Below are 25,764 nucleotides of genomic sequence, written 5' to 3'. Positions count from 1 at the left end.
GTCAAAGTTGGATCATTTAGGTCAAGGATGGAGAAGCAGGAGGGCAATGCGCGACGCATCTAGGCTTGACATTACATCGCCATGGTACTATCTACTGCCCCCTTTCCCAAGTAGGCAACATCCTTCTTCTTCCACTCGAGAACTCCTCTGTTGTGACATACCGGTTCGGCATACCTGTTTTCCTTGCAGGTGTTTTCCTGAGCGAAAAGGCTAAACGTCTTGATGTAGTTCTCCGTGACTGTTTGGGGGAGGAGCGCAGCGAATGCCCAAGGCGGCCACTCCACATATTTTCACATCGCTATAGTGCACTGGTCTCTATCGGCCAACTTCAAACTTCTACATTGATTCTATACTGTATATGTGGCTCGGCTTGCGACTTCAACAAGGATTTAGCCGCTCGGTAGTGGAGACGAGACAGAAGGAGAGTGCGCAATGAACGAAACGGAGAAAGAAAACGAAGGAGGCGGAGGGAAAAAGGGGACAAGAAAATCCGAGAAAGATCAGGTTTGAGTTCACTAAAAACATCTGTGCGTTAAATATCCCATACCTTGTTGGCTGCGAGCATGGGACGCATGCCACATTTGTGGCTAGTCTTTTTTTGCACCAGGTGATTCTGTTTCTGGGTTAATGTTTCACTGACTGTCAATTGCTACATAAAGTAGGCTACTCATTAATGCAAGCATAAGGAAGTGTAGGATGCAGACTAAGTGCTGTACTGTGCTGGGATGGCAACTCCTTCCAAGTATTACGCAGCCATGGAAAACGCTGACGCCAGTCAATTGTCAAAACCATTGCGGTCAAAACAGATAACCCATGCTGGGTAGTGTAAGCCTATAGCCCTGCCCTATGGACAAAGTACTGTCAGTCTGCCTGTGTTGCGTGTCCACTGACAGCAAAGAAGAAAGTCCTTTATGGAGGTGTGATGAAAATTCAAGAATGTCTCAAAACAAGCTCAGACATGTGGTTGTCATATGTCATTTCCTCAGGCATGTGGTGGTATTTCTTTCAAACGGGGCTCGATCACGGCAGTTTACATTTTTGACATTTAGCATACGGCTTTATCCAAAGTGATTTACAACAACTATATTTGTCTAAAGTAATTGAATCAGCTATACATCAGTCATCATAAGAAAAACATATCTATGCTAGGACCAGGGGTCACAATGCTAGAAGAAGGAAGACTTACTTCTTTGTTTTCTCTACATCAGACGAGTTGGAACTTAATCTTGAGTGAAAGACAGAACTTTTGTCAATGGCCTAGTGTGATCAAATATGTTCCCCCAGCACGCCAGAATATGATCATACATTCCACAGAGTTAGGCACAATAAGTAGATAGAGAATCGAATTATCCATAATTTGAGAATTATTAAAGTAAGACACTGGTTCTATTCTCCTTTTGAAAGATTTTATTTTAAGTAACCTTTATTTTAGCAGGGAGTCCCATTGAGACCAAGGTCTCTTTTGCAAAGGAGCCCTGTATACACATACACATGTTAATTTCAGCAATTTGTCTGTTGTCTCCATACATACACACACACACACACACACACACACACACACACACACACACACACACACACACACTGGCGGGAGAGTCTCAGTCGGTGTTGCTGTGAAAACATACGTTGAAAAACAAACAAACATAAGCTGCCGGTTGTCGACCCTTTGCCAACATAAACTGACAGTAAAAGACGAGGTCGGACACATGACACGTCATCTGAACACAGCAGCTGGCAGCTGTTAAGTATCTGACAGAAAGATTCTGTACAACGCCAAAAACGTGTAGCAAAAATCTTTGTACCAACAATTTGAACGATTTCTAGTTGTAAGTTTTGAGCAAAATTCTAGCTTGACCATGTAGGACTGTGCTCTTGAAAACCAATGATGCAAAACACAAACCTCATTGATCAGAGAAAAAGAAAAGAGGAGGATAGGCAGAGGTTGGCTATAAACAAGAGAAACACTGGTTGGTTGAATGGTTGTGTTTGATTGCTATGAGAGAGAGAGACTTTTTATTGCACTTTGTCTTGTAAGGCCACATACCCAGGTTCACAGACAATACATACATTTAATTTGTACTAAGTGTACTTTGAAGAGAAGCTAGGATATACGGTGCCCTACGTAAGTAATGGTACACTGAAGTCTTCTTTTGGCTCTAAACTCCAAAAGTTTGGATTTGAATTCATACAATTATTATGACGTTAAAGTAGAGATTTTCAGCTTTTATTTTATGGTATTTGTATACGTATTGGTTTCACCATTCTGAAATTACAACACTTTGTATGCATAGTCCCCCTATAAAAGCGCACAATGCTTAACACAGACATGACAAGGCAGATATTTGGCTGTCAAACTTGATCCCACCGTAATAAAATTGACTAGTGTTCAATATTTCGATTTCCCCATCATCACAGAAACGGAGACTGTCAAAAACGGCGCAGGTTAGAACGTTTACGTAGTACGTTTTCATTAGTGACAGCTCATGTTTGCCACGCTACTTGTACCAGTACACATGTCTCGAATATTGAATACAAATATTTTATCACGCAAAAAAACTTACTATGTTTGTCCCCAGACAGGTTTGTTGTCATGGTATTCTATGATTATGATGCATCTTTACCAGCATATTGCCTTGACAGGTGTTTCTGGTTCATCAGGTGTGTTCTGTCACATCATTTGTACAGTCATAAGAGAGTTGTCAATGCCTAGTATTGATTCTAGGCTTTATGTTTGAGTAAAGCCCTTTGGAGATTACCTTTGGAGTCAGCTATTGGTGTCTTGTCAACATGAGTACCAAAGAAACGTCAATGAAAGTCAGGGAAGCCATTATGAGGCTGAAATATCAGGAAAACCCCCCAAAACACTAACTGTCCCACAGATCAGGAACACTCTCCAAGAAGTAGGCATGAATGTATCAGAGACTACCATCCGCAGAAAACTTCACCAGCAGAACTGCATGGTGCAAACCACTAGTTAACCACAAAAACAGTTTGGCCAGGTTATGGTTTGCTAAAAAGTACCAAAAGGATCCTGAGTGTTGGAAAAGGTTATTGTGGACAGATGAGACAAAGATTAACATGTAGAGTGATGACAAGTGTAAAGTGTGGAGAAAAAAAGCAACTGCCCAAAATCCACAGCATAAATCCTATTGAACATGCATTTAATTTGCTGAAGATTTAAGGCAAAACGTCCTCAAAACACACTGAAGATGGCTGCAGTACAGGTCTGGCAGAGCATCACTAGAGAAGAGACCCAGTGCCTGGAGGGGTCAATAGGTTGCAGGCTTTAGGCAGCTATTGCATGCAAAGGATTGTTGACCAAATACTGAACATGACTGCTTAATTTGGACATATGATGAATCTGTCCCATCACTTTTGGTAGTCTGAGGTCTAAAAAGTGTATTTTCTGAATGGTGAAACCATTATGTACACAGATACCATCAAATAAAAGCTGAGAATCTCTTGACTCTTGGGGGTGCTCTTTAGTCAAAAGGGGTCCTCTAAATAGTGAAAATAATGTCCAGAAATTACCTTATTGGACAGAAAAGGCACCCCTCCACATCGCCATGAACATAGTTTTTTTTTGCCAACATCTGTTAGCCTAAAATGAAGGATAGTGTGGTTAAATGAGGCCAACAATGTATTGACAATATTTCATATGATAAACACAGTCAACACTGAAACAGAAAATGTACTGTAGATAAACACTTAACAACTGAACTTCCACTTTCACCTTTAATGAAAATTTAGTGAGGGATTGGAGTGCTGCATTGAATGCAAACCACATCTCAGCTATCACCAGTCAGGTTCTACCAGTTACTGTTCACTTGAATATTGTTCAACCGAACATTCTTAACTCTCACAAAATATGTTCGGAAATCTCCTAATAGTAATGTGCAGTTACAAAATGGACACACACACACACACACACACACTCACACACACACACACACACACACACACACACACACACACACACACACACACACACACACACACACACACACACACACACACACACACACACACAGAGCCAGTCAGCTGACTATAGAGCATGTGATGATGGAATCTCCTTCTCAGTATTGTTTCTCCCTCTTATATCGACATGAATAGGGTTTTTTGGCTCCTTGCATTCCAGCCATTCCATACACTGTCTCTCTCCCCCTTCCTCTCATGATCTTATGATCTCTCTCACTCTGTGTACACTGGTGTTAAAGCCCTCAGACGGCTCTTAAATCCCTAGTAGCCCTGACCCAATAGCATGTGCATGTCCTCTCGCTGGTGTTGGTGAGCCTGTCTTCCCAGCTGATCATCATGATTTTGCTGAGGCATCTTTGGTGGTGCGACTCCAGGGCTTTATGGTGCCTACTGTATGGGGTCCATGTATGGGGTCCACAGTAGGGTGGGGAGCACTACTGCTTTCTAAGACCACGATTTCAGTTCTCATCCGGATGTTGCGATTCTCAAAGACATTCTTGAGAAGGCTCCACTGGCACAGTTTAGGCAATGGTGTATTTCCATGTCAATGTTCACTTGGGAGGAGAGTCTGCCATGGTAGGGAAAGGGGTCCACATTTTCAAGGGTGGTATTGACAGCATGTATTGCTAGGACTGGTGTATTTTTACCAGGCAGTGATTGGTTGAGGATTTTAGTCTTTTTTATGTTCAGGGCCAGACCCAGGAGCTTGTATGCCTTTGTAAAAAAATCCAGGAGGTCCTCTTCTGAATCCAGGATGCATTAGAGGTCCTCTTCCGAGGGAGCAGTGAAATGGAGCTCTACAATACAAGTGTTGGTGATTTTGCTCTTTGCCTTGAATCTGTTGAGGTTGAAAAGTTTGCCCTCTGTTCTGGATCGTGTTCAGGATTTGAACCCCCTGAGGCAGATTTTTGCCAGAGGATCAAATCAAATACAATTGTATTGGTCATGTACATTGCAAACAGCTGTAAGTGATATATTGAAATGGTTTTGGAATCTAGCTCTTTGTTCAACAACAATCAAACAAATCAACAATATAATATAATAATAATAAAACAATGACAGGGTTCAGGGTAGCAGCAAAAATAATTGACAATAGTTGACTGTAGTAGTGCAAGTTGACTGTAGTCTGTCCACAATACTTTTTTCCAGACCTCTGCAAGCTTTTGTTGTGTGTGTGTGTGTGTGTGTGTGCGTGTGTGTGTGTGTGTGTGTGTGTGTGTGTGTGTGTGTGTGTGTATATCAACCTCTAAAAACGATCAATCATGAAACAAGAAGATGCTACTGTTTGTACAATAAAAAAAACACTCAAATGTTTGGACCGCATACTCATGGCAGCAAACCTCTAGGTTCAGACAGCGTTCCAAGAATTATATTCTTTTACTATGAAATTTCATTAATTTATTACTACTGATATGTAATTGGCTAGTTATGGCTATTTGCAGATGGAGTGTTTACATACTGCACCTTTAAATGTTACAGTAATAAAAGTGCAACCAAACCAATGTTAGCATAAGATGTTGAGTTCACAGTTACAATCCACTAACATACTGTTGTCTTTCTCCAACAGAGCTGGATCCCAAAGATCATCAAGAAGAGGGTGTGCACTACTTTCGTAGAGGATTCCTTTAGGTAAAGCCTCTCGATTTCTGGAGTACTACAATACAGTTGCGTTGTCATTTCCTCTGTGTTGTGTTCATGTGTGGGTGTGCCTCTAATGATGTTAAACTTGCCCTTTGTTTACCCAAACAAATATCGGAAAAAACTCCTGACACACTCCTCGCAATCATCATCTCCCCCCCACACACACACCACACATTTCCGATTCGGAGCCATGCCTTGCAGTCAAATGATTCGCTAAAAGCAAAAACAATATAAATACTTTACTCAACTAAGTCCGCTACCACAAAGGCCACATCTGAGTCTGTGTTATTCCAGGCTTATATGCACTGTGCACAACAGGCTGGGGGCGAGATGTCCACGAGTCTATGTAAAGCTACCTCTCTTTCAGTAATACGCATTGTAAATATGTGTGTGTCATCTCTCTCCCTGTCAGTAATGGTGCACTGTGTCAGTGCGGGGGCGTGCGGGAGACGCATGGCTCCATCGCCACGGGTGACTATTTTGGGGCGGCTATCGTCAGCCAGTGGGACAGTGCCCAGCACTCCTCGGACTACCCCACTGATGCCTTTGGAGAGTTAGAGTTCGCTGGGGCTGGGAGGAGGCACAGCCATGTGGGTACACACTCACAAACAGCACACACACACACGCACACACACGCACACACACGCACGTGTGCGCGGACACTCACACATACACTGTGGTGTCAAAGGTTTGCCCTCTGGCCTTTGTTGATGACGCCACTGATGGCAGTGTGTGTTCATCACTTACTCATTTAACCCAGGGTATAACAAAGTTATAACAAAGGTATAACAAAGTTATAACCCTAACCCTAACACTTACTGTAGGACACACGCACACAAACGTACATCTATCAGCATCATTGGCAGCAGGTTAATTAGAGTATTAGGAGGCTGGCTTAGTGCCCATCAAATCTTAACAATGGAATGACTAATATGTGCAACTGGATGATTTTGTCAAGTGACTGATTGGATCAGAGAGCAATTACAGCTAATGCAAGTCTTCTGATGCTAACTATGGCTAGGGAAGTGAATAGGTCATTCATTGACATCACATAATTAGACACATATCACATAACAAGACTGTTGTATTTTTTTTTTATCATTGCTGTTCAGTTGATACAGCTTGCACAAAACAGGGGTGTGATTACCAAATGATTATCGATTAATTGTCTCCTCACCCGTCTCTCTTTCCCTATTGGTCAGTACCTGCGTCTGTCGTGCGACACCTCCCCTCAGATCGTGTACACCCTGATGTCGGCCCACTGGGGGTTGCCCTCGCCCAACCTGGTGGTCTCCGTGGTGGGGGGGGAGGGCCGTGAGAAGGTCAAGACCTGGGTTAGGGAGGTACTGAGACAAGGGCTGGTGAGGGCAGCACAGAGCACTGGTGAGAACTGCAAGCTCGGAAACTGAATTCTAAATCAAGCCCCCTACCCCCTATTCCTGTGTGTGTGTGTCTGTGTCTGTCTGTCTGGAATGTTTATATTTATTCTGTGTGTGTGTGTGTGTGTGTGTGTGTGTGTGTGTGTGTGTGTGTGTGTGTGTGTGTGCATTGTACATTAAAGCTGTGTTGCATCATGTTGAAACACTTTAAACAAGCTATGGTCCGTACAACTCTCTCTTTTTCTCTCTCCTTCCTCCACTCTCTCTCCCTCTTCCTCTCACCCTGCCCTGCTCTCCCTCCGTCTCTCAGGGGCATGGATACTCACAGGGGGGTTGAGGGAGGGGGTGGGCCGCTGCGTGGGGGAGGCAGTGAGGGATCATGGAGCGGCCGCCCCCTCGCTTTCCCAGAAGAAGGTCATCGCAGTGGGTGTGGCTCCTTGGGGTCTGGTGCACAACAGACAGCAGCTTGTCAATGCTCAGGTACACACATGCAGACACACACACACAAACACAAATACACACATATGCACACGCTCACTATCTTTCTTTTGTCACTCACACATACACTCACATACACAATGTATTTGGTACCCTGGTATACAATTACAGTATTACATTCCCTCCCTTTAAATCTCCCTTCCCCCATCTCTCCCTCCCCCTCCTCCTCACCCTCAGGGTAGTTTCCCAGCACGCTACTATGTGCAGAACACGTCACGTGACTCCTGCTGTCTGGATAATAACTACCAGGCCTTCCTGTTGGTGGATGATGGGAGTGTAGGCCGCCGTGGAGGGGAGACAGCCTTCAGGGCCAACATGGAGGACTACATCTCCCACCAGCGCACCGGGATCTGGGGTGAGACACACATGCCCTCCATATGTGGGGAAAAACTCTGGGACATTGGAGGCAAAACTTTTTCTATACCTAGTTTTCTTTCTTTTTTGAGGCATTGCTGTTTGGCTTTATTGAGAGCAGAAACGATAGATAAAACAGATGATGGAGTAGGAAGTTTGATGGGATTTGAACCCTAGGCTGTGCAGACATTGTGTGCAAAAACCTTACTCTGTAATATGAAGTGCTGTCTGCTAAATGCAGCCAAGTTGAGACGGTAAACTGACTCCTATCCACTTGCCGGTTTCTCCTCCCTACACAAAATGATGTAGACCCATGACTGTATTTCATTAACCAACAGCATAAATATTTCATAAAAGAATCAGGTGTTTTTGCTGATGCATAATCTAATCGGATATAATCAATAAGTCGCGCGCCTCCCATCAGCTGCCACAAGTTATAGAGGGGGCATTATATGAAAAATGGGGCACAGCTGCTCGGCCGAGGTGAAGTAACGACTACAGGCTCGACTATAGGGTGGTCATTGTTTGCCCACTGGTGGCAAAAACTAGTTTTACAAGAAGAAAGTAGACTACATGAACCCGAGGATAGGCTGCCTACTTTGCATTATCCTCTTTGACGTAACATAAAACCATTACATTTGGGTATCTGATAAAAACCACCAGCAAGGAATCTGGGGCTGCATTTGTGTCCTGCTGCAATGTGTGGGACACTTACAGAGTTATTTCATCATCACTTTCCATACATTTCAAACCGTGCAAAACCAGTGGTATTGTTGCTATTTGTTATTTATCGTTGCCAGAAGAACACAGCTTAGATTATTAATCAATTTGTATGAGTGAAAAAAACACAGACTTTAGGTTCCCAATGAGGTACCACAATCGGGAAAAACAATTGTAGTGTTGCAGTGGAGACAAAGGTTAGGAGACCAGACGCAGGTACCTCAAGACCTAGAATGTTAGGTATAGGTGAGATGGTTTAGTGATTTACATTCATGAATACAATCTTGCCATCATTTTATCGCTAACAATCTGTGAGGGAGACCCTTCTGTTTGCCGGTCTGTGACCCATCAATCTCGCTTCACCAGAATCTCTTCACTCACTCATTGACTGGCCTTCATTCACTGAACAGGAGCGCCGGCCATATCGAGCAGCGCATAGCCGTTTAGCCGTTGGTTATTCTCCTTACCACTGTCTCCCACAGAACCCCCCCACGTGCCCCTTCTCTTTACCACATCCCACCTCTGTGCCGGTTTTGAAGCTCCTCCGTTTGAAGACACATTGCATTGGTGTGATTGGTCAAGTTCAAATGATGACAAACGTCTTCCTCAGTTGGTTTCACACCCTCCAGGCCACAGTTGAAGTTTGTCTAGGTGTAGGGTTATTGGCCCACTGACACCTTGCCCGGTCAGGGGGAATAAGGCAAGCTGTAACACAGAGCGCTTTATTGACGGGAAGTGTTGGAAGTGGTCTACAGAAGGAAACCAGAGGAAATATACGTAGTGGTGAGGGTGATGACAGATTGAATGAGCATAAATGAATGTACATAATAATTGGAAATGAGAAATTAAAACCACACGTAGCTAGTCCTGTTCCCAGACATTTCCACCCTTCAAACTTGGATTTTCTTTACTGAATAGAAAGACCGGGAGAAACTGCCGGTTGCACAGCCTTTGGCTTTACCTTGCATCAATCATCTCCCACAGCACCTTCCCCCAGTACCTGCTCACCATACATTTCTGATTCTGAGCCACGCCTCGCAGTCTTGCGATTTGCTGAAATCAAACAATGACAAATACTTTATTCAGTAAATTCACTCCCATTAAGGCCAGGTATGAGTCATTATTCCTGCACCCGAACTCAAAGAATGTCTTCTTACTGTAGTACTGATGCACTCAACACTAGGTACACACAAAGCAATAGCCAAGGTATGGTTGTCCATGAAGTAAGCATAGTGCTGGAACTGTGAACTGTGAACAGACTTAAAGGGTAAGCAGGTAGACCCTGATTGGAACCAATCAGAGGTGGGGAAGGACCTGGCCAGAGACCCATGACCCAATGACCCCAACCTCCCCGGCACCTGCCAGATGTGGTGAACACATGACCCCACCCTCCTTGGAGCCAGTGGGGGACTGAGTGAGTGGAGTAAGGAGTCTAGGCACAGGAATTCCTAACACCCTCATTCTCCTAAAACCCTTCCCATGACCTGTTGTGTTAACAGGGAGCGGCAGTATTGAGATCCCGGTGCTGTGTATGCTCATCTCAGGGGAAGCCGCTATGTTGGAGGTATGACAACAACACTATAGCCTTTTCTCATTTGTTAGTCACACGATTCCTTGTGTCCTCTCCTCTGTCCTCCGCTCGCGTCCTACTGAAAACGTCACAGGGAAACGAGGAGAGGGATCTAGGAGAGTGAACGAGGACGTGAGGGTGAAAGGAAACAAACGTAAGAAATTGGATGTTCCTCACCTGATTTTCTTCTACATGGTGATGCACCTATTGAAATGACCGAATAAATGCTGTGTAGCCTAGACTAGCAGCTAGTGAATGATTATATGAAAGATTATACAATAGCCTAGCAAATATGGAAGCCTGATCTTTTACAGGATTCCGCAACAAAAATGATCATTAACTGTAGATGGTAAATATTTATATCTGATGAGTGGTTCAATTTGTTGTCCGCTGCTCAACTCTATATAAGACGCCACTTTCGTCTGTGAGAAAGTTGATTTTGCCTCACCCACACACGTTTATTATTTGTCATTATGAAAATAATTAGTGGATAATGTATTCCGCGCTTTGTTGAATCTTCATAATTAATTTACGTATCGTCAAAGATACAGTGGATCCACGAGTGGGCATGAGTTTGACACGTAAGCAGAATGCCTGCAAAGTCTTACTCATTCAGGGTACGAGCCTGTGTCCTTCAGTGGGACGCCTCCTCAAGGAGGCGAGGACAGGGAGGAATCGACCTGTTGGACAATTTATACACTCTTAAATATGGAGACCACACATCGGTTTCTGGGTCACGGAGGAATTGAGGACAGAGGAATCGAGGAGAGGACAGATTTTCTGACTTTTGAGAAAGGGCTCTATAATATCTCAGACTCTGACCTATCTCTGACTCTGAGCTATGTTTCATGAACACAACATTCATGAAACATTCAACATTCAAACAGATCTCTCTCTCTCTGTCCTTCCCTCTCTTTTTCCCTCTATATCAGAGAGTTGACCTCTCTCTGAAGAAGGCCACTCCCTGGTTGGTCCTGGCTGGTTCTGGCCCGGCCGCGGACCTCATCTGTGAGGTGCTGGATGACCTCTCGGCGGTGCCCTTGAGCCCCACCTCTCCCCTGCCTGAGGGCGAGGCAGGCGAGGGGCCCAGTGCGGAGCTCCGTGACAGGGCCCGCGAGAGGGTCAGGAGATACTTTCCTGCTGAGGCGGACCTGGAGAAACTAGTGGACAGGGTGAGTGGAGGTTGGGATGGGGTTGGGGGAGCTTGGACCACAGCACAAGCACAAGGAGAGCTCTCAAGGTAGTTTAGGAAGTCCTGCTACTAGCAGCATTTCCTTATTTCTAATACCCCCCCCCCTCTCTCTCTCTCTCTCTCTCTCTCTCTCTCTGTCTTTCTCTGTAGGCTCTGAGTATATATCAGAACAGAGATCTGATCACAGTCTTCCATGGCGAGCAGGAGGGTCCTGATGATTTTGACACTGTGCTCCTGAAAGCTCTAGTCAGAGGTAATTGCTGTGTGTGTGTGTGTGCGTGCGTGCGTGCGTGTTCAGTTGAACCAATATTCAAGTGAACAGTAACTGGTAGAACCTGACTGGTGATAGCTGAGATGTGGTTGGCATTCAATTCAGCACTCTAATCCCTCACTTAATTTTAATAGTGTGTGTGTGTGTGTGTGTGTGTGTGTGTGTGTGTGTGCGCGTGTGCGTGTGTTGTCAGCCAGTAAACGGGTGTCCAGCGAGGCCAGTGAGTACACAGAGGAGCTGAAGCTTGCCGTAGCCTGGAACAGGGTGGACATCGCTAAGAGTGAACTCTTCAACGGAGATATCCAATGGAGGGTGAGTTTCTTATAGCCAGTAAACAGCACTGTGACAGATTTGACCTGTTTATTTTCATTTATGTAATTTAGCTTATGGTGTCCATTGATCTGCCGTTTACATCAATGTAAAAGAGTTATATGAAGCAAAGACAGTTCTGTCCTGTTCGGATACAGACTTCTGAAATGGGATAAAAAATAAATAAAAACAATTCTTCATTCTTCAGTCACACGTTACAAGTCTTAAATCAAATCAATTACATTGCTCTAAACACTCTTGATATCTGCATGCTCCAGTTCAGTGTGTGCATTCACTCACTGTCCTCAACTGTAGCAATACATCTTGCATCACAAGACAAAAACAGGAAACAAATTACGAGACCCAAAAAAATCTACGAAATATAGAATACAGAAAACTGAGAAAAGCAATACTCTGTCAAGATAATACCCCAACCCAATCCGACTCGACAATGTGAGAAGGCATACTGTAGTGCGGAAACATTTGTATATGTATGGACAGATTGGGTTTGAACCCGGCCCAAATCATATATAATGTGCTACCACACTGTGTTAGCCTGGTCTCGTAGGGCCTCCCACAAATTGCATATGCTCCCAACATTCCATATGGACGGGTGGGGAGGGACATACACGTGCACCGTTATTCCTCTTCCAAATCTGGTTGTGTCGTATCGTCAATGTCTCCCATGGACAAAGCGTTTGTTGCTAACTTGTAGAGGCTTGCTGATGTCAGCTGTCTACACAAGCTATAGAGATTTAATTCGATTTATAGAAAGCACAATTTCCACCTTTTTTTCTGAGCCCCAAACTTGTCATTTGTCGGCAGAGGTAGAAGACCCTCCCTTCTCAAAGTTCTCGAAAGCTGGGTCCATGATTTCTAGATGTACCGCATAAGCTAGAGTCAAGTGTTAGCCCATTGAGCTAAAGCCTATTGGCTTTAGAAACTAACAGTCAAGTCTTAGTCAAGTTCACCGAACTGAACCACCTGCGCTGCACACCTGCGCTGCACACCTGCGCTGCACACCTGCGCTACACACCTGCGCTACACACCTGCGCTGCACACCTGCGCTGCACACCTGCGCTACACACCTGCGCTGCACACCTGCGCTGCACACCTGCGCTGCACACCTGCGCTACACACCTGCGCTGCACACCTGCGCTGCACACCTGCGCTACACACCTGCGCTGCACACCTGCGCTGCACACCTGCGCTACACACCTGCGCTGCACACCTGCGCTGCACACCTGCGCTACACACCTGCGCTACACACCTGCGCTGCATTCAGGAGACATTCAAATGGAAAATATTGTTTACTGGACACTTTTTTTTGCAAACTTTATACAGTAAAACTTCCAGCAGCCGCAGAATCTCCAACAAACGGCTGTCTCCAATAACAGCCGGGTGACCTATGATATTGAAGCAAATAGGCGCTGGTCCCTAATGAACACTATGTCAAAGTTTAACAATATATTGACTATCATTCTGAACCCCTCGCAGTACGAGGACCTTGAGGACTCCATGACAGACGCTCTGGTCAACGACAAGCCCCAGTTTGTGCGCCTCTTCACCGAGAACGGCCTCAACATCCTGGACTACCTGACCTACCGGCGCTTGGAGAGCCTCTACCACTCGCTGTCGGACAGCACCCTGGTCTACACGCTGCTTCAGCGGCGCCTTAGTGAGAGGCAGGGTCTGGCGGGGTCTCTGCCCAACATGTTGGACGGAGGGGGGTCACCACCCCCCAAGAGCCCCCTAAGCCCCCTGACTGGACCCGCGTCGGCCAAGGAGCTCAGCCTTTATGAAGTAAGGGGGGGGGGGGGGGGGGGGCTGGTTGCATGTGGTCACCCACCGCGTGTCGAGTTGATGATGCTGATGATGATCATGGAGACGATGATAATGATCTTGACCTCATTGAATTCGTCAGGAGTTTTTGTTGCCGTTCAACATGTAATCAGATTTAAATTTAAACATTTTTTTCATAATGGACTCACCAATACCACTCTTGAGATTGAAAAGCAGATTTCAAATAAAATGTAACTTTATTATTTTTTATTACAGACATACTGCACCTCACATACAAAGAATGCACATTACATTCCAAACCGTAATGGGGTTCTCCGTATTGAGCTTGTGAAGTCGTCAACATCACAAGACTAACGTCATTGTTTAACTGATTTTGCTCAGTTAAACAGTGCTCTGCTACAACTACACGATGTGCATGACTTGTATGCTTTTCCTCTTGTTTGATAGGTGTCACGCTTATTATGGGATATCCTGGGGGATGTGTGTCAGCCGTTTTACTACAGTCCGTTGGGCTTGGACCCCAGCACGAGCACAAGGAGAGCTCTCAAGGTAGTTCAGGAACTTCTATTACTAGCAGCATTGCCTTTATCTCTGATTACCTCTCTCTTAGGAACTCCTGTTACTAGCAGCGTTGTCCTTATCTCTAAGAAGTGCCCCCTTAGTTTGTTTGTGACTCACAATGGTCTCTCCCCCCCCCACCCCTCCTCTCTCTCTCTCTCTCTCTCTCTCTCCATTCTCTCCCCTCAGCAAGTGAATAAGTTGCTCCTGGGTGAGTGTCTATACAGGGAACATCGCTGTGCCTCTCCCTGGGCCTCTCTCTTCATCTGGGCCGTGCTACAGAATCGCAGCGAGATGGCTGTCTACTTCTGGGAGATGGTAACACTTTAACACAAGAGCGCCTAACACTAGTGCCGGTGTCATTTTGGTCCAATTAATACATTTTGGAATAAGAACACTTGGCAACAACAACTCAAGGAAATGCTGCCAATGCAAAACAATACAACAGGAATTACAGATATCAATAGTCCATGTCCCTCACACCTTTTCTTGTTCTCCTTCTTACTGTCAGTTTGACTCCGGGCACGATAAAGTGCCCTCACGATAAAGTGCCCTCACGTTGCCAAAACTGGGTGTTTATTTGAGAGGCATAATGACAGCTAACCTGATTGTCTGTGCTCTGTACATGCTTAAGGGGACAGCTGAAGCTGAAGAGGAACACCCGACTTTTGTTCTGAGGCAATGTGAGGCCACTGCTTCACTAGATGTGGAAATTCAAAAAAAAAAAAAAAATAATAATAATCTCTCACTCTCCCTTTCTCTTTCTTCCCCCTCTCCGCTCTGCTTTACTCTCTTCTCTCTCTCTCTCTTCCCTCTCTCTCTCTTCCCTCTCTCTCTCTCTCTCTCTCCCAGGCGGGGGAGTCTGTCCTCAGTGCTCTGAGTGGTTGTAAGATGCTGAGGGAGCTGTCCAAGATGGAGAGTGAGACGGAGACCAAACTGTCCATGAAAGAGCTGGCTCAGAAGTTTGAGAACCTGGCCCATGGTAGTTAAGCCTAGTTGTGTGTATGTTCTGTGAGGGTGTTGTAGTTTGTGTACTTATAGTGTTAATTGTGTTGGGCAAGTGTGTTTGTTTGTTTGTTATTATTGTTATTAGTGATTTGTTCACCCTTCTTCCTATTTGTGTGCGGATCTGTTGAGGGTGTATAGCATTCAATGTGGGGAGAAATCATACATTTTTCATGCACGTGGACAATGGATAATGAGTTGAATATGATTAGACAGTGTATGAAGAATACTACAGGCATGACCAATTAGTGCGTTGTGTTGTGTTACACTGAGCGTCACTCAAGTCATTTCAAGTCGTGACGTATACTCCCTGATTATGCTGAACATGACTCTGTTGTTCACCTCTTTTTCACACGATTACATTCAGATCCCTGGAATAGCTGCATGCAGACTAAATGAGGACACCTAAAACTACCTCAAAACTACCATCCGAAGTGCTGCCCATAGTTATAGACTTGTTAAAAAACAATGTTATAAGTAGTTTGAAAGCTGTAGGAAGAGATTTTTTTTGAATTTCCACCTTTTAAAACAAACCGAAGAAAAAGACAAATCCTAATGAAGTAAATAAAGTCCTCTGTCTCTAATCTCCCTTATTCGTTTTTTGGCTCTCACCATTTTGCCCACGATGATGATCTTGGGGCCTAGCTGCTTGCGGATGGCAAAGATGTGGGAAGATATTTTTTTGAATTTCCACCTTTAAAAAAAAAAGAAAGACAAATCCTGTTGTTGAATCTTTGACCCTTTCCTCTCTCTTGTCATGCTCAGTACAGTGTCATGTGTGTCACAATGTGTGTCATGTGACCCTTTTGTCTCTGTCCAGACGTCTTCAGTGAATGCTACCAGAGCAGCGAGAGCCGCTCCTTCACTCTCCTTATTCGGAAGTCCCCAGTGTGGAGTGGTGGCACCTGTCTGCAGATGGCCACCGCAGCAGACGCCCGTCTCTTCTTCAGCCACGACGGGGTGCAGGTCAGTGTCAAAAACCAGGGGCAAGAGTTAGGTCTTTACTCAACACCAGGACTAGGGATGGGTCGTCTGGACTCAATCCAGGGTTTAGGGTTTTGGTCTGTACCAATCCCAGAGTTTAGGGTTACATCTATTTATTAGGTAATTACTCAATCCAGGATTATTATTATTATTTATTTATTTATTTTAAATATATATAAAGCTATCGTATCGTCTATTGAACCCAGAATTCAGGGTTAGGTCCTAAACCCGGAGTGCAGGGGCAGGTATTTCAAAATCCAGTGGTCAGTGTTGTTAAATTTATGTATAATTGGTTTAGATTCTGTTACTTGGGACCAGGTATAGATCTGGTCACTCAGCTTTGGGTCTATGGGTCTAAACCTGCTCAAAAGTAGTCAAACACATTTTCAGATGCTGGGTGCAAAATATCAATGAAAAGAAAGAAGACGGGTGATTGAGAGCATACCGTAGGACAGTGAGTGATCTCCTCTCTTCTCCGGCAGTCTCTGCTGTCTCAGATCTGGTGGGGAGACATGGAGAGGTGCACCGAGGTGTGGAAGCTGGTCACCACCTTCTTTGTGCCTCCCCTCGTCTACACCAAACTCATCTGCTTCAGGTAAGCAGCTACACACTGTACTTGTGTGTGTGCCTGTGTCATTGTGTCTGTTTGTCTGTCTAGTTGTCTCTCTGGGTTTGTCTGTCGGTCTCTCTCTCTCTCTTTCCGTGTGTGTTTTTGTGTGTTATAAACTTTATTTGCTTGGCCATAGTACATCTTACATTGCCAAGGAGAACACATGGTGGGGACACATTGAGTACACACCCCTCTCTCTCTCTCTCTCTCTCTCGCTCTCAGGGAGCAGGATGACGAGGTGAAGTCGGAGGAGGTGCCTCATGGGCGAGACACCGACAGTATGGACGGAGGAGATGCCACTGTGTTCTCCCTCACAGACATCATGCAAACGTAAACACACTCTCAGTGACATCATTTGCCAGTTATTTAGCATACATTTCAGTACTTTTACAGTATGTGTGTGTGTGTGTGTGTGTGGAGGAGGGGGGGGGGGGGGGGGTCATGTTGACTCTCAGTAATTCTCTTGTATTCCTGTCTCAGTGAAGAGGATGCTGAGGACTATGCTGCTCTAAGGGCCAATCCTAAAGGTGTGTTTTGATCTGCAAAAGAAAAAGCAATATTTATTTCATTGTCATAAAGCCCTATCTAACACTGCGGTTAGGGTTAGGCGTGGGGCATGTAACCATATGGCACAGCCCCTTTGATCGGCGATTCGCAGCTCTCACTGAAGGAGAGGGGTGCGATGTTTGACATCGCAGTGTCATTACAGTATCTTGAAGTCATATTCATCATTAGCAAGGGGTATATACAGTATCATGTAAAATATACTGAAATTATCTTTAAGGCCTAGACATCTGATGGCAAGTCAACCACACAGAGGAGAGAATTATTTGGTTTGGAATCTAACCAGAGTCTCATCTTTGAATGAATGGATCAAAGGCCAAGGGTTTGAATGGGAGAATGACAGACTCCCATTAATGGTGTATCTCTCCACAGGATCCCATTAATGGTGTATCTCTCCACAGGCTCCTCTCCCGCCACTCCTAAGCTTCCCTTTGTTCTCCTGCGGTGGCGGCAGTTCTGGTTTGCTCCCGTCACATCGTTCCTTGGCAATGTGCTGATGTACTTCCTCTTCCTCTGCCTGTTTGCCTACGTCCTATTGGTGGACTTCAAGGGGCCGCCCCCTGACGGTCCCTCCACCACAGAGTTGGTGCTTTACTTCTGGGTCTTCACCCTGGTGTGTGAGGAGATCCGACAGGTAGGCTGGAAGAGAAGACAGTGCACGCATGCATGCATGCACGCGCGCGCACGCACACACACTCACACACACCACTTATTACACTCTTCACCCACATGATTACCCAAACACACACCCACACTTACACATGTGTTACACAAAGGAATTACACACACGTCACATGCACATACACACACATGCTCACAATTTCTAGACATACACACAAATATAAAGATAAAAAAATGTGTGCATCCATCTCATCTCTCTCTCTTTTATATTTGTTTCTCAGACCTTCTTTGTGGGCAGCACCACTGTGTACCAGAGAATGAGGACGTACATCCAGGACATGTGGAACAAGTGTGATCTCACAGCCATCCTACTCTTTTCACTGGGCTTGTGTTGCAGGTATGTGTGTGTGTGTGTGTGTGGGGGTGTGTTGGGTGTGTGAATGGGTGGGTGGGTGGGTGATTGCGTGTGTGCGTGCGTGTTTCTGCGTACAGTTTGTACGTGTAGGACACTGCAAATGCAACCAGATGTGTTTTCTCTACTCTAGGATGTTTCCCTGGTCCTATGAGTTTGGCCGGGCCATGATGGCCCTGGACTACATGGTTTTCACTCTCAGGCTCATCCACATCTTTGCCATCCACAAGCAGCTAGGCCCCAAGATCATCATCGTGGGCAAAATGGTGAGAGCCAAAAAACGAATAAGGGAGATTAGAGACAGATTACTTTATTTACTTCATTAGGATTTGTCTTTTTCTTCGGTTTGTTTTGAAGGTGGAAATTAAAAAAAATCTCTTCCTACAGCTTTCAAACTACTTATAACATTGTTTTTTAACAAGTCTATAACTATGGGCAGCACTTTGGATGGTAGTTTTGAGGTAGTTTTAGGTGTCCTCATTTAGTCTGCATGCAGCTATTCCAGGGATCTGAATGTAATCGTGTGAAAAAGAGGTTAAAAAACCACAAGACTTTCTAATAAAATAAAGGTTCAATATGTGAGTAAATCAAATAAGTGAATGAATGAATTTAATAAGGGTTGAATCTTAACTCAAGATCTGCTTGCGTAAACTTGCGTGATGATTCGAGTTATGCGCACGGATCTTGAGTTAGGATTTCACCCTATGTGAATGAATGAAACGGTAATTGTGTGCTTATGGATCCCAGATAAGGGTTAGCGATGTGGTCATTTACCCCTCATCCCTTCTTCCTGATCCTTAGATGAAGGACGTGTTCTTCTTCCTCTTCTTCCTGGCCGTGTGGCTCATGGCCTATGGTGTGGCCAATCAGGCACTTCTCTACTCCTACGACCCCCGTCCCGATTGGATCTTTCGCAGAGTGTTCTACAGGCCATACCTACACATATTTGGACAAATCCCCATAAATGAAATGGATGGTATGTGGCTAAGTTTGTATGGTATGTCCTTTTGACTAAAAAGTGCAGCTGTCTTCTTGCTCTTCAACCATTTCTCCCATCTCTACTGGATCTTGCTCTGTGGTTTTAGACATCGTCATGGCCATTCAGCACTGGTACAAGCAGGCTTGGACCTGATATGTTGTGGGACAAGATGAGCATCCCTTTAACAACCCGAACATCCCTTTAACAACCCGAACAATGCTGAAAGATGCAATGTGAAAGGGAAGTGCCAGCAGAGTACGGCTTGGTACAGTTTGATAGTCTGAACTTGTTTCAACCTCTTCAACAGCTGACAAGCTGGTGAAGGTGAGCTGTACAAACAACACCACCCTCATCGAGGCCGGTGAAGAGCCCTGTATGAGCACCTACGCCAACTGGCTGGTGGTCATCCTGCTGGTCATCTACCTGTTGGTCACCAACATCCTCTTGGTCAACCTGCTCATCGCCATGTTCAGGTAACACTGGCACCTTCATGCAGGAACGTTACAAAACGTTCAGATAGAAATGCACTGTGTAGAACCTATGTGTCTAACATGCACTTTGACTTTCACAAGACTAGACCCTGTAGAACTTTTCTGGTTGAGTGTGTTTTTAAAAACACAGAGCACTAATGGCTGCATCATAATTCTGAATCTGTAACCCGACACAGCTACACCTTCAACAAAGTGCAGGAGCACAGTGACACCTACTGGAAGTTCCAGCGCTACAACTTGATCGTGGAGTACCATGCCAGGCCCTCCCTCGCCCCGCCTTTCATCATCATCTCCCACATCCACCTCTTCATCAAAAGATACATCCGCCAGATCCCCTCCGTCAAGATCCGACACTTTAGTGAGAGAGGAGAGGGGGGGGGGGGGGATGAGGAAGAGGGGATGGAGGAGGAGACAGCAGGGCAGGGTGGATGGGAAGAGATGGAGAAAGTGAGAGATGGATGGAGGGGGGAGAAGTGCTTGGATGTAGGAGAGAAGGAAAGAGCAAGGGGGGGAAATGGAACATGTACATCGGGGGAGAGAAAGAGAGAATTGTGGAGATGAACAAAGAGGCAGAGAGGGTGAAGAATGAAAGGAAAGATTATTATTTAATGGGTTATTTTTGATGATGTAAAAATATGACAGGGCAATCTAACTCATCACTCCACACCCCCCTCCCCCCTCCCCCTTGATATCTCTTCCTCCCTCTTCTTACCAATCCCCCTCTTTGCCCTTACTCACCCTAACCTGTCTCCTTATTCTCCTCCACTCTACCCCTCTCTCTCTCCCTCCCTTCTCCTCCTCCTCTCCTTTTCCTCCCTCAGTCCTGGAGCTGCGAGGTAGGAAGGCCAGCAGACTGAACACGTGGGAGGCCATCCAGAAGGAGAATCTACTCTCGGCCCAGAACAAAATACAGAGGGAGAGTGACACGGAGAGACTCAAACGTACCTCTGTCAAGTGAGCCATCCCTCTTTCCCTTGTGCTTAGTGCTGCCTCATTGGCCTTCACTTATCTGATCACTTCTCCTTGCCTCATTTCATCCCCTACTCCCTCACTTTGCATGCTCCCTTTGTTTTTCACTGAAGTAGTTATTTAGTGGTTAGCCTACTTTACTTAAGGTCTCAGTGATACTAAGGACTAATTGTAATTTATGTTGGGGAGTACATGGAGGGTTATGTCGGTTAATAGTCGAGGTGGATGGTCATGCAATTCGGCAATTTATCCAACTTAGATATCTTTTAATGCTTCAGAATTCAATGCCGTTGCGCTACTTTTTCTCTCCATGCCAAAGCTCAGCGCAGGTGCTTTTTTCGCTCACCATTGGTTTACTTCTCAGTCCATCTGACACGACCAGGCTTATCAAGCCAGGGGGGGGACTTGTTTTGCAAACAGCATGCTCCGAAGGTGTAGAGTTTTGGTTCTATTATGGAACTGGAATTATGGAACCCTGAATCAATTCGGGTGATCGATGAGATGTTGGAATGGAAGTTGAACTGAGCCCCTGCATGATTGATAGCTTGGATGGGTTGGTTTTTTTCCATAGGGTGGACAGTGTCCTGAAACAGATGGGGGAGATCCGCGATCACGACCGCAGGCTGAGAATGCTGGAGACAGAGGTCAGTGTGGGCCGCCGTACACCCCACTTTTTGTGCCCTTGTGGTGATGAGACACATGTGCCTCATGTTCCAGTAACCCTAATGGCGGGCTCTGTGTGCGTATGTGTGTAATATATATTGGTGTATGTGTTCTCTCTCTGTGGATTGGTGTGTGCGTTCTCTGTCTGCATTTGGACTGCAGCTGTCGTGTCTGCCTGCTCAGCACTGTGCAAACACCATCCGTCATGGTCACTCACCGGTCTTTCTCTCCGTCTCTCTCTCTCTCTCTCTCTCGCTCTCTGTTTCACAGTTGGAGTACTGCTCTAATGCCCTCTCCTGGATGGTAGAGGCACTCTCTCAGAGTAGCTTGATCAAGCCCACACGTCCTGCACCCACTTTCAGAGGTACAGTTACCACCTAACTCTTAGACCTGCCACAGCAATGACATTTACAAGCTATTTACTGTACGTTTGATTTAGGAATATGGTCGATAACATGTTTTGAATTGCCCTATACGGTATGACAGTGCCTTCATTCAGTAAGTATTCACCCCCCTGGACTTTTTCCACATTTTGTTGTGTTATAACCTGACTTTAAAATAGATTTAATTCATGTTTTTTGTCTCTGATCTACACAAAATACCCCATAATGTCAAAATGAAAATTATTTTTTAGAAATGTTTACTAATTAATTAAAAATGAAAAGCTGAAATGTATTGAGGCAATAAGTAGTCTATTACTAGCTAAAATGCAAAAATGTCTTCAACACGCCACTCAATAAGTTGAATTGAGTCCATCTGAGTACAAGGATAATAGTTAATGTGATTTCGGAAAGAATACACATGTATCTTTGTTTTTATAAAAACAAAGATATTACCTGACCTGTTATCCTTGCACTCAGACTCAATTTTATTGAGTGATTTGTTGAAGACATTTTTGCATTTGAGCTAATTTTAGGAGTGTCATAGCAAAGGATGTGACTCAAGACATTTCAGCTTTTCATTTTTAATTAATTAGTAAAAAATAATTTTCATTTTCATTTTGGTATTTTGTGTAGATCAGTGGCAAAGAAAATCTATTAAATCTACTTTAAAGCCAGGTTGTAACACAGCAAAATGTGGAAAAAGTCCATACTTAATGAAGGCACTGTACAAGTAGTAGTATTTGAAACCATTTGAAATACTTTGCTGTGCTTGACAGATTTTGCCTGGTGCAATTATCCCAAACGTGTAAACCCAGCCCGTCTGGCACCCCAGGCAGGCTCAAGTTGACACTCAAAATACAGTACATATACATATACACATGCAGTGCAGTATCTATTTTGGCCGGCCTTTTTCAGGTAGCTGTGGTCATGGATTTCAATGAGAACAAGAGCTGGCCATAAAACTTAAGTTTGGTCTATAATTCACTGTCAAAAGTACAGCAACTGTGTCAATGGGAGCAAATTGTTAAGTTTAATTAAGGGACTAAGGGATAGTTCACCCAACATACACATTGACATGGTCTCACACATACCTTGGCTATGGTCAATTCACCAAGACATTTATTGTATATTTAACTCCTTTACTGAGATACTTGATAGCCATATTTTGCACCGTTCATAATATTTGAACAGCTTACAAACACCACAATCCAACTCCTATCCCATTTGTATGCTTCTCTGAATTGTATGTCTGCTCTAGATTTTTGAAAAGTAATTTTGATCCATTTTTTTAGTTTGAATGTTTTGATTACGTCATCCAAATTGGATTATACATTGGACACTAAGTGGGTTGTAGTATAATAGTGTTTTTTTTAAATAAAAAAAATCTATAGCAGACTCAGGGGCATACTAGTGAGGAGATCCACAGAAGAGGTGGATTGGCATGTTTTTGAGTCGTTTTAGACATATTTTCAGAATGAATGGAACCCTAAGACAATGCTAATAAAATATGGGAACTGAATATCCAAAAACCTGTGTCAGTGAATCGACCACAGCCAATGTACAGTACGTTGTTAATTTGTATTTTAAGGTGCAATGTCCCTTTTAGTAATAATGTCGCAAATGCCTACTGCTGAGCTGACATGGTATCATTATACCTATTATTATACCTATTTCACATGACAGAAAGCATTTGTGTCTATCTATAACATGTCTATCTATACTTTCTGTGAAAGATATGCAGACTTGCCTTGTTTTGACACAAAGCAGGACAAAACAATACTTTGTTAAATCCTTGAACATGCTGAAGGACTCCCGATTGTACACTCAGTATATGCCAAAGCTAACAGAGAATAATTTGACAATCATGCAGATAAAAAAACAATGTTTTTGTTTATCCTTTATTTAAACATGGTATTTTTGAGAAGTCACCTTGAGATTTACATCTATTTTTTAAGTGAGCCCTGGCCAAGAAGAAGGCAGCATACACACAGTTATACATAAAAAAAGAAACACACACAACGTAGCATACAACATTGTGTCAATGGACACATTTACTTGGTCAAAACAATCCAAAACGCATTCAATCTCTACTTTTTAGTTATTGTTTGATTTCAGATCCAAGAAAAAAAGTCCTTCTGCATGGGAAAAGTCTGACAAGTAATTTGCCCTTAACAAAGAATTTAATTAGTTAATGCTCTTGTCATTTAGACAAATTATGTGAAAGTGCTGTTGCTAGATTGTTACAATGTCTCCAACAGGACAGGAATTATGTGGATAATGTGGGAATAAACTAAAGCACATTTCAGGACAATGAGTGTTAATTCCAGTTTCTTTTGTGTTTTCTGTTGCAGATCTGACCCCACTCTCTCCAACTAGTTGACCCATTCTGCTAGCAAATTAAATGTGGACAACTCATCTACTCTCTCTCTCTTTGTCGAACACACACACACACACACACACACACACACACACACACACACACACACACACAGTCACTCAGGGCAAAATTGTGTGAAAGAATGCCAAAAAACTTGTTTTTTTACTGTTTTAAAAAAACAAGTTGTATGAGGACCTTTATTGCTCTATGTTACACTTACCTGGAAATGCTGTTCCGATGTATGTTCCTGTGGGCTATAGAATGGTCTATCCATACTTTTTCAGCCCCCTTTTGCAAGGAAACAAAGCATAAACACAGGCAAGTTTAAATGAAATTCATGCATGTTCCTTTCCTTCTTTGGTTTTGCAAAAGATTTGCAAAGATTTTCCAGTCATCCAAAAATGTTTGTGGTGACACTTAAGATTCATGTAAATAAGTATCAATTGCTGAGTTTTCTTGAAGGTTATGCATGTTAAATGTGATTTTAAAATGACGCAAACATGATTTTATGCCTTCTTATATTCTTTGTATTTGTTTAATGTTGCTATTGGAGTCCTTGGACCTGTTTACTTTCTTTGTTAAAGGCCCTGCATGCCGACCTTGATTTCAATATCAAATTATTTAGGTTAACGCTAGGTTACTCATTACAATTCTCACTACAGTGGTAAAAAATAAACAAAAAGTTGCTTTTGTGATGACCACAATTTCCCAAGCCAGGGAATGTGCCTCACATTACTTTGTATGCCCGCTGAATTTAATTTATTCAGCTGGCTAACACATTTTTCAATTCATTAGCAGCCTACAGCATGTCTCTGTTGATTCATGAAGCTTTCCTGTTTGTTGAGTTGGATGCTATTTATTTTTGGTGAGTTACTTTGAACTAGAGTTACTTGATCTTGTGATGCTCAAATTCAAACCAAAATGTTGGAAATCATGTTTTTCTCTGTGCCGGGTCTTTAAGAATTTTAGTTGATTTCAATAAATGTTAAAGTGCCTCATTGTGTCATGCTTGATTTCTGGGCCTTTATACAGTGTTGGAGAAGCTACTCAGAAAATGTAGTTAACCAAATTACCAATTACTTACTTACAATTGAAGTTAAACTACACCAAAGCTACCCTTGAGAAAAATATAGTTTGTCAAACTAAAGCTACTTTGAAAAAAAGTAGCTCAATACATCAAAACTACTTCATGAAATTATATGAAATATATGTGAATATGTTGTATTATAAATTAAGAAATATGACTGCCAGAACAGATCGCTCTGGAGTAGAATGTTAACAGGATGTGTAATTTAGTAGACAAAGAGGCAAATTGTTGAAACACTTTGCAGAACATGTTTCTAGGCCAATAACAAATGTTGTCCTTATCTGACACTGAAATGCTGCTCACATGCAGCAGACAGACCTGTATTGAATTTAAATAATAAGTATTT

At 43.8% G+C, this 25,764-nt stretch overlaps 1 protein-coding gene across 1 annotated transcript; it reads left to right on the top strand.

Annotated features, from left to right (window-relative positions):
- The first annotated feature begins 322 nt into the window (after positions 1-322).
- On the top strand, positions 323-25,326 carry trpm4a (transient receptor potential cation channel, subfamily M, member 4a). The gene is made up of 28 exons (XM_083677120.1): positions 323-504; positions 5,546-5,607; positions 6,032-6,209; positions 6,822-7,002; positions 7,309-7,478; positions 7,674-7,851; positions 10,070-10,134; positions 11,073-11,312; positions 11,483-11,585; positions 11,797-11,915; positions 13,410-13,715; positions 14,163-14,264; positions 14,463-14,591; positions 15,126-15,255; positions 16,099-16,244; positions 16,745-16,857; positions 17,095-17,202; positions 17,353-17,399; positions 17,838-18,070; positions 18,339-18,454; positions 18,603-18,735; positions 19,271-19,445; positions 19,756-19,921; positions 20,116-20,297; positions 20,761-20,893; positions 21,480-21,552; positions 21,842-21,935; positions 24,306-25,326. Exons 1-28 carry the CDS (start codon positions 433-435, stop codon positions 24,332-24,334), a joined length of 3,783 nt encoding a protein of 1,260 aa, XP_083533246.1. The 5' UTR covers positions 323-432; the 3' UTR covers positions 24,335-25,326.
- Positions 25,327-25,764: the final 438 nt, after the last annotated feature.

This window comes from Argentina silus (assembly GCF_951799395.1).
Source record: "Argentina silus genome assembly, chromosome: 9".
Lineage (NCBI taxonomy): Eukaryota > Metazoa > Chordata > Actinopteri > Argentiniformes > Argentinidae > Argentina > Argentina silus.
The sequence above is the reverse complement of the archived record's forward strand: the minus strand, read 5'-3'. Positions and strand labels throughout refer to the sequence as shown.

Coding starts and splice junctions, on each gene's coding strand:
- trpm4a (XM_083677120.1), top strand. CDS start 433: ATGAACGAAACGGAGAAAGAAAACGAAGGAGGCGGAGGGAAAAAGGGG. Junction 5,608..6,031: donor TTCGTAGAGGATTCCTTTAG/GTAAAGCCTCTC, acceptor TCTCCCTGTCAG/TAATGGTGCACTGTGTCAGT. Junction 6,210..6,821: donor CTGGGAGGAGGCACAGCCAT/GTGGGTACACAC, acceptor CCTATTGGTCAG/TACCTGCGTCTGTCGTGCGA.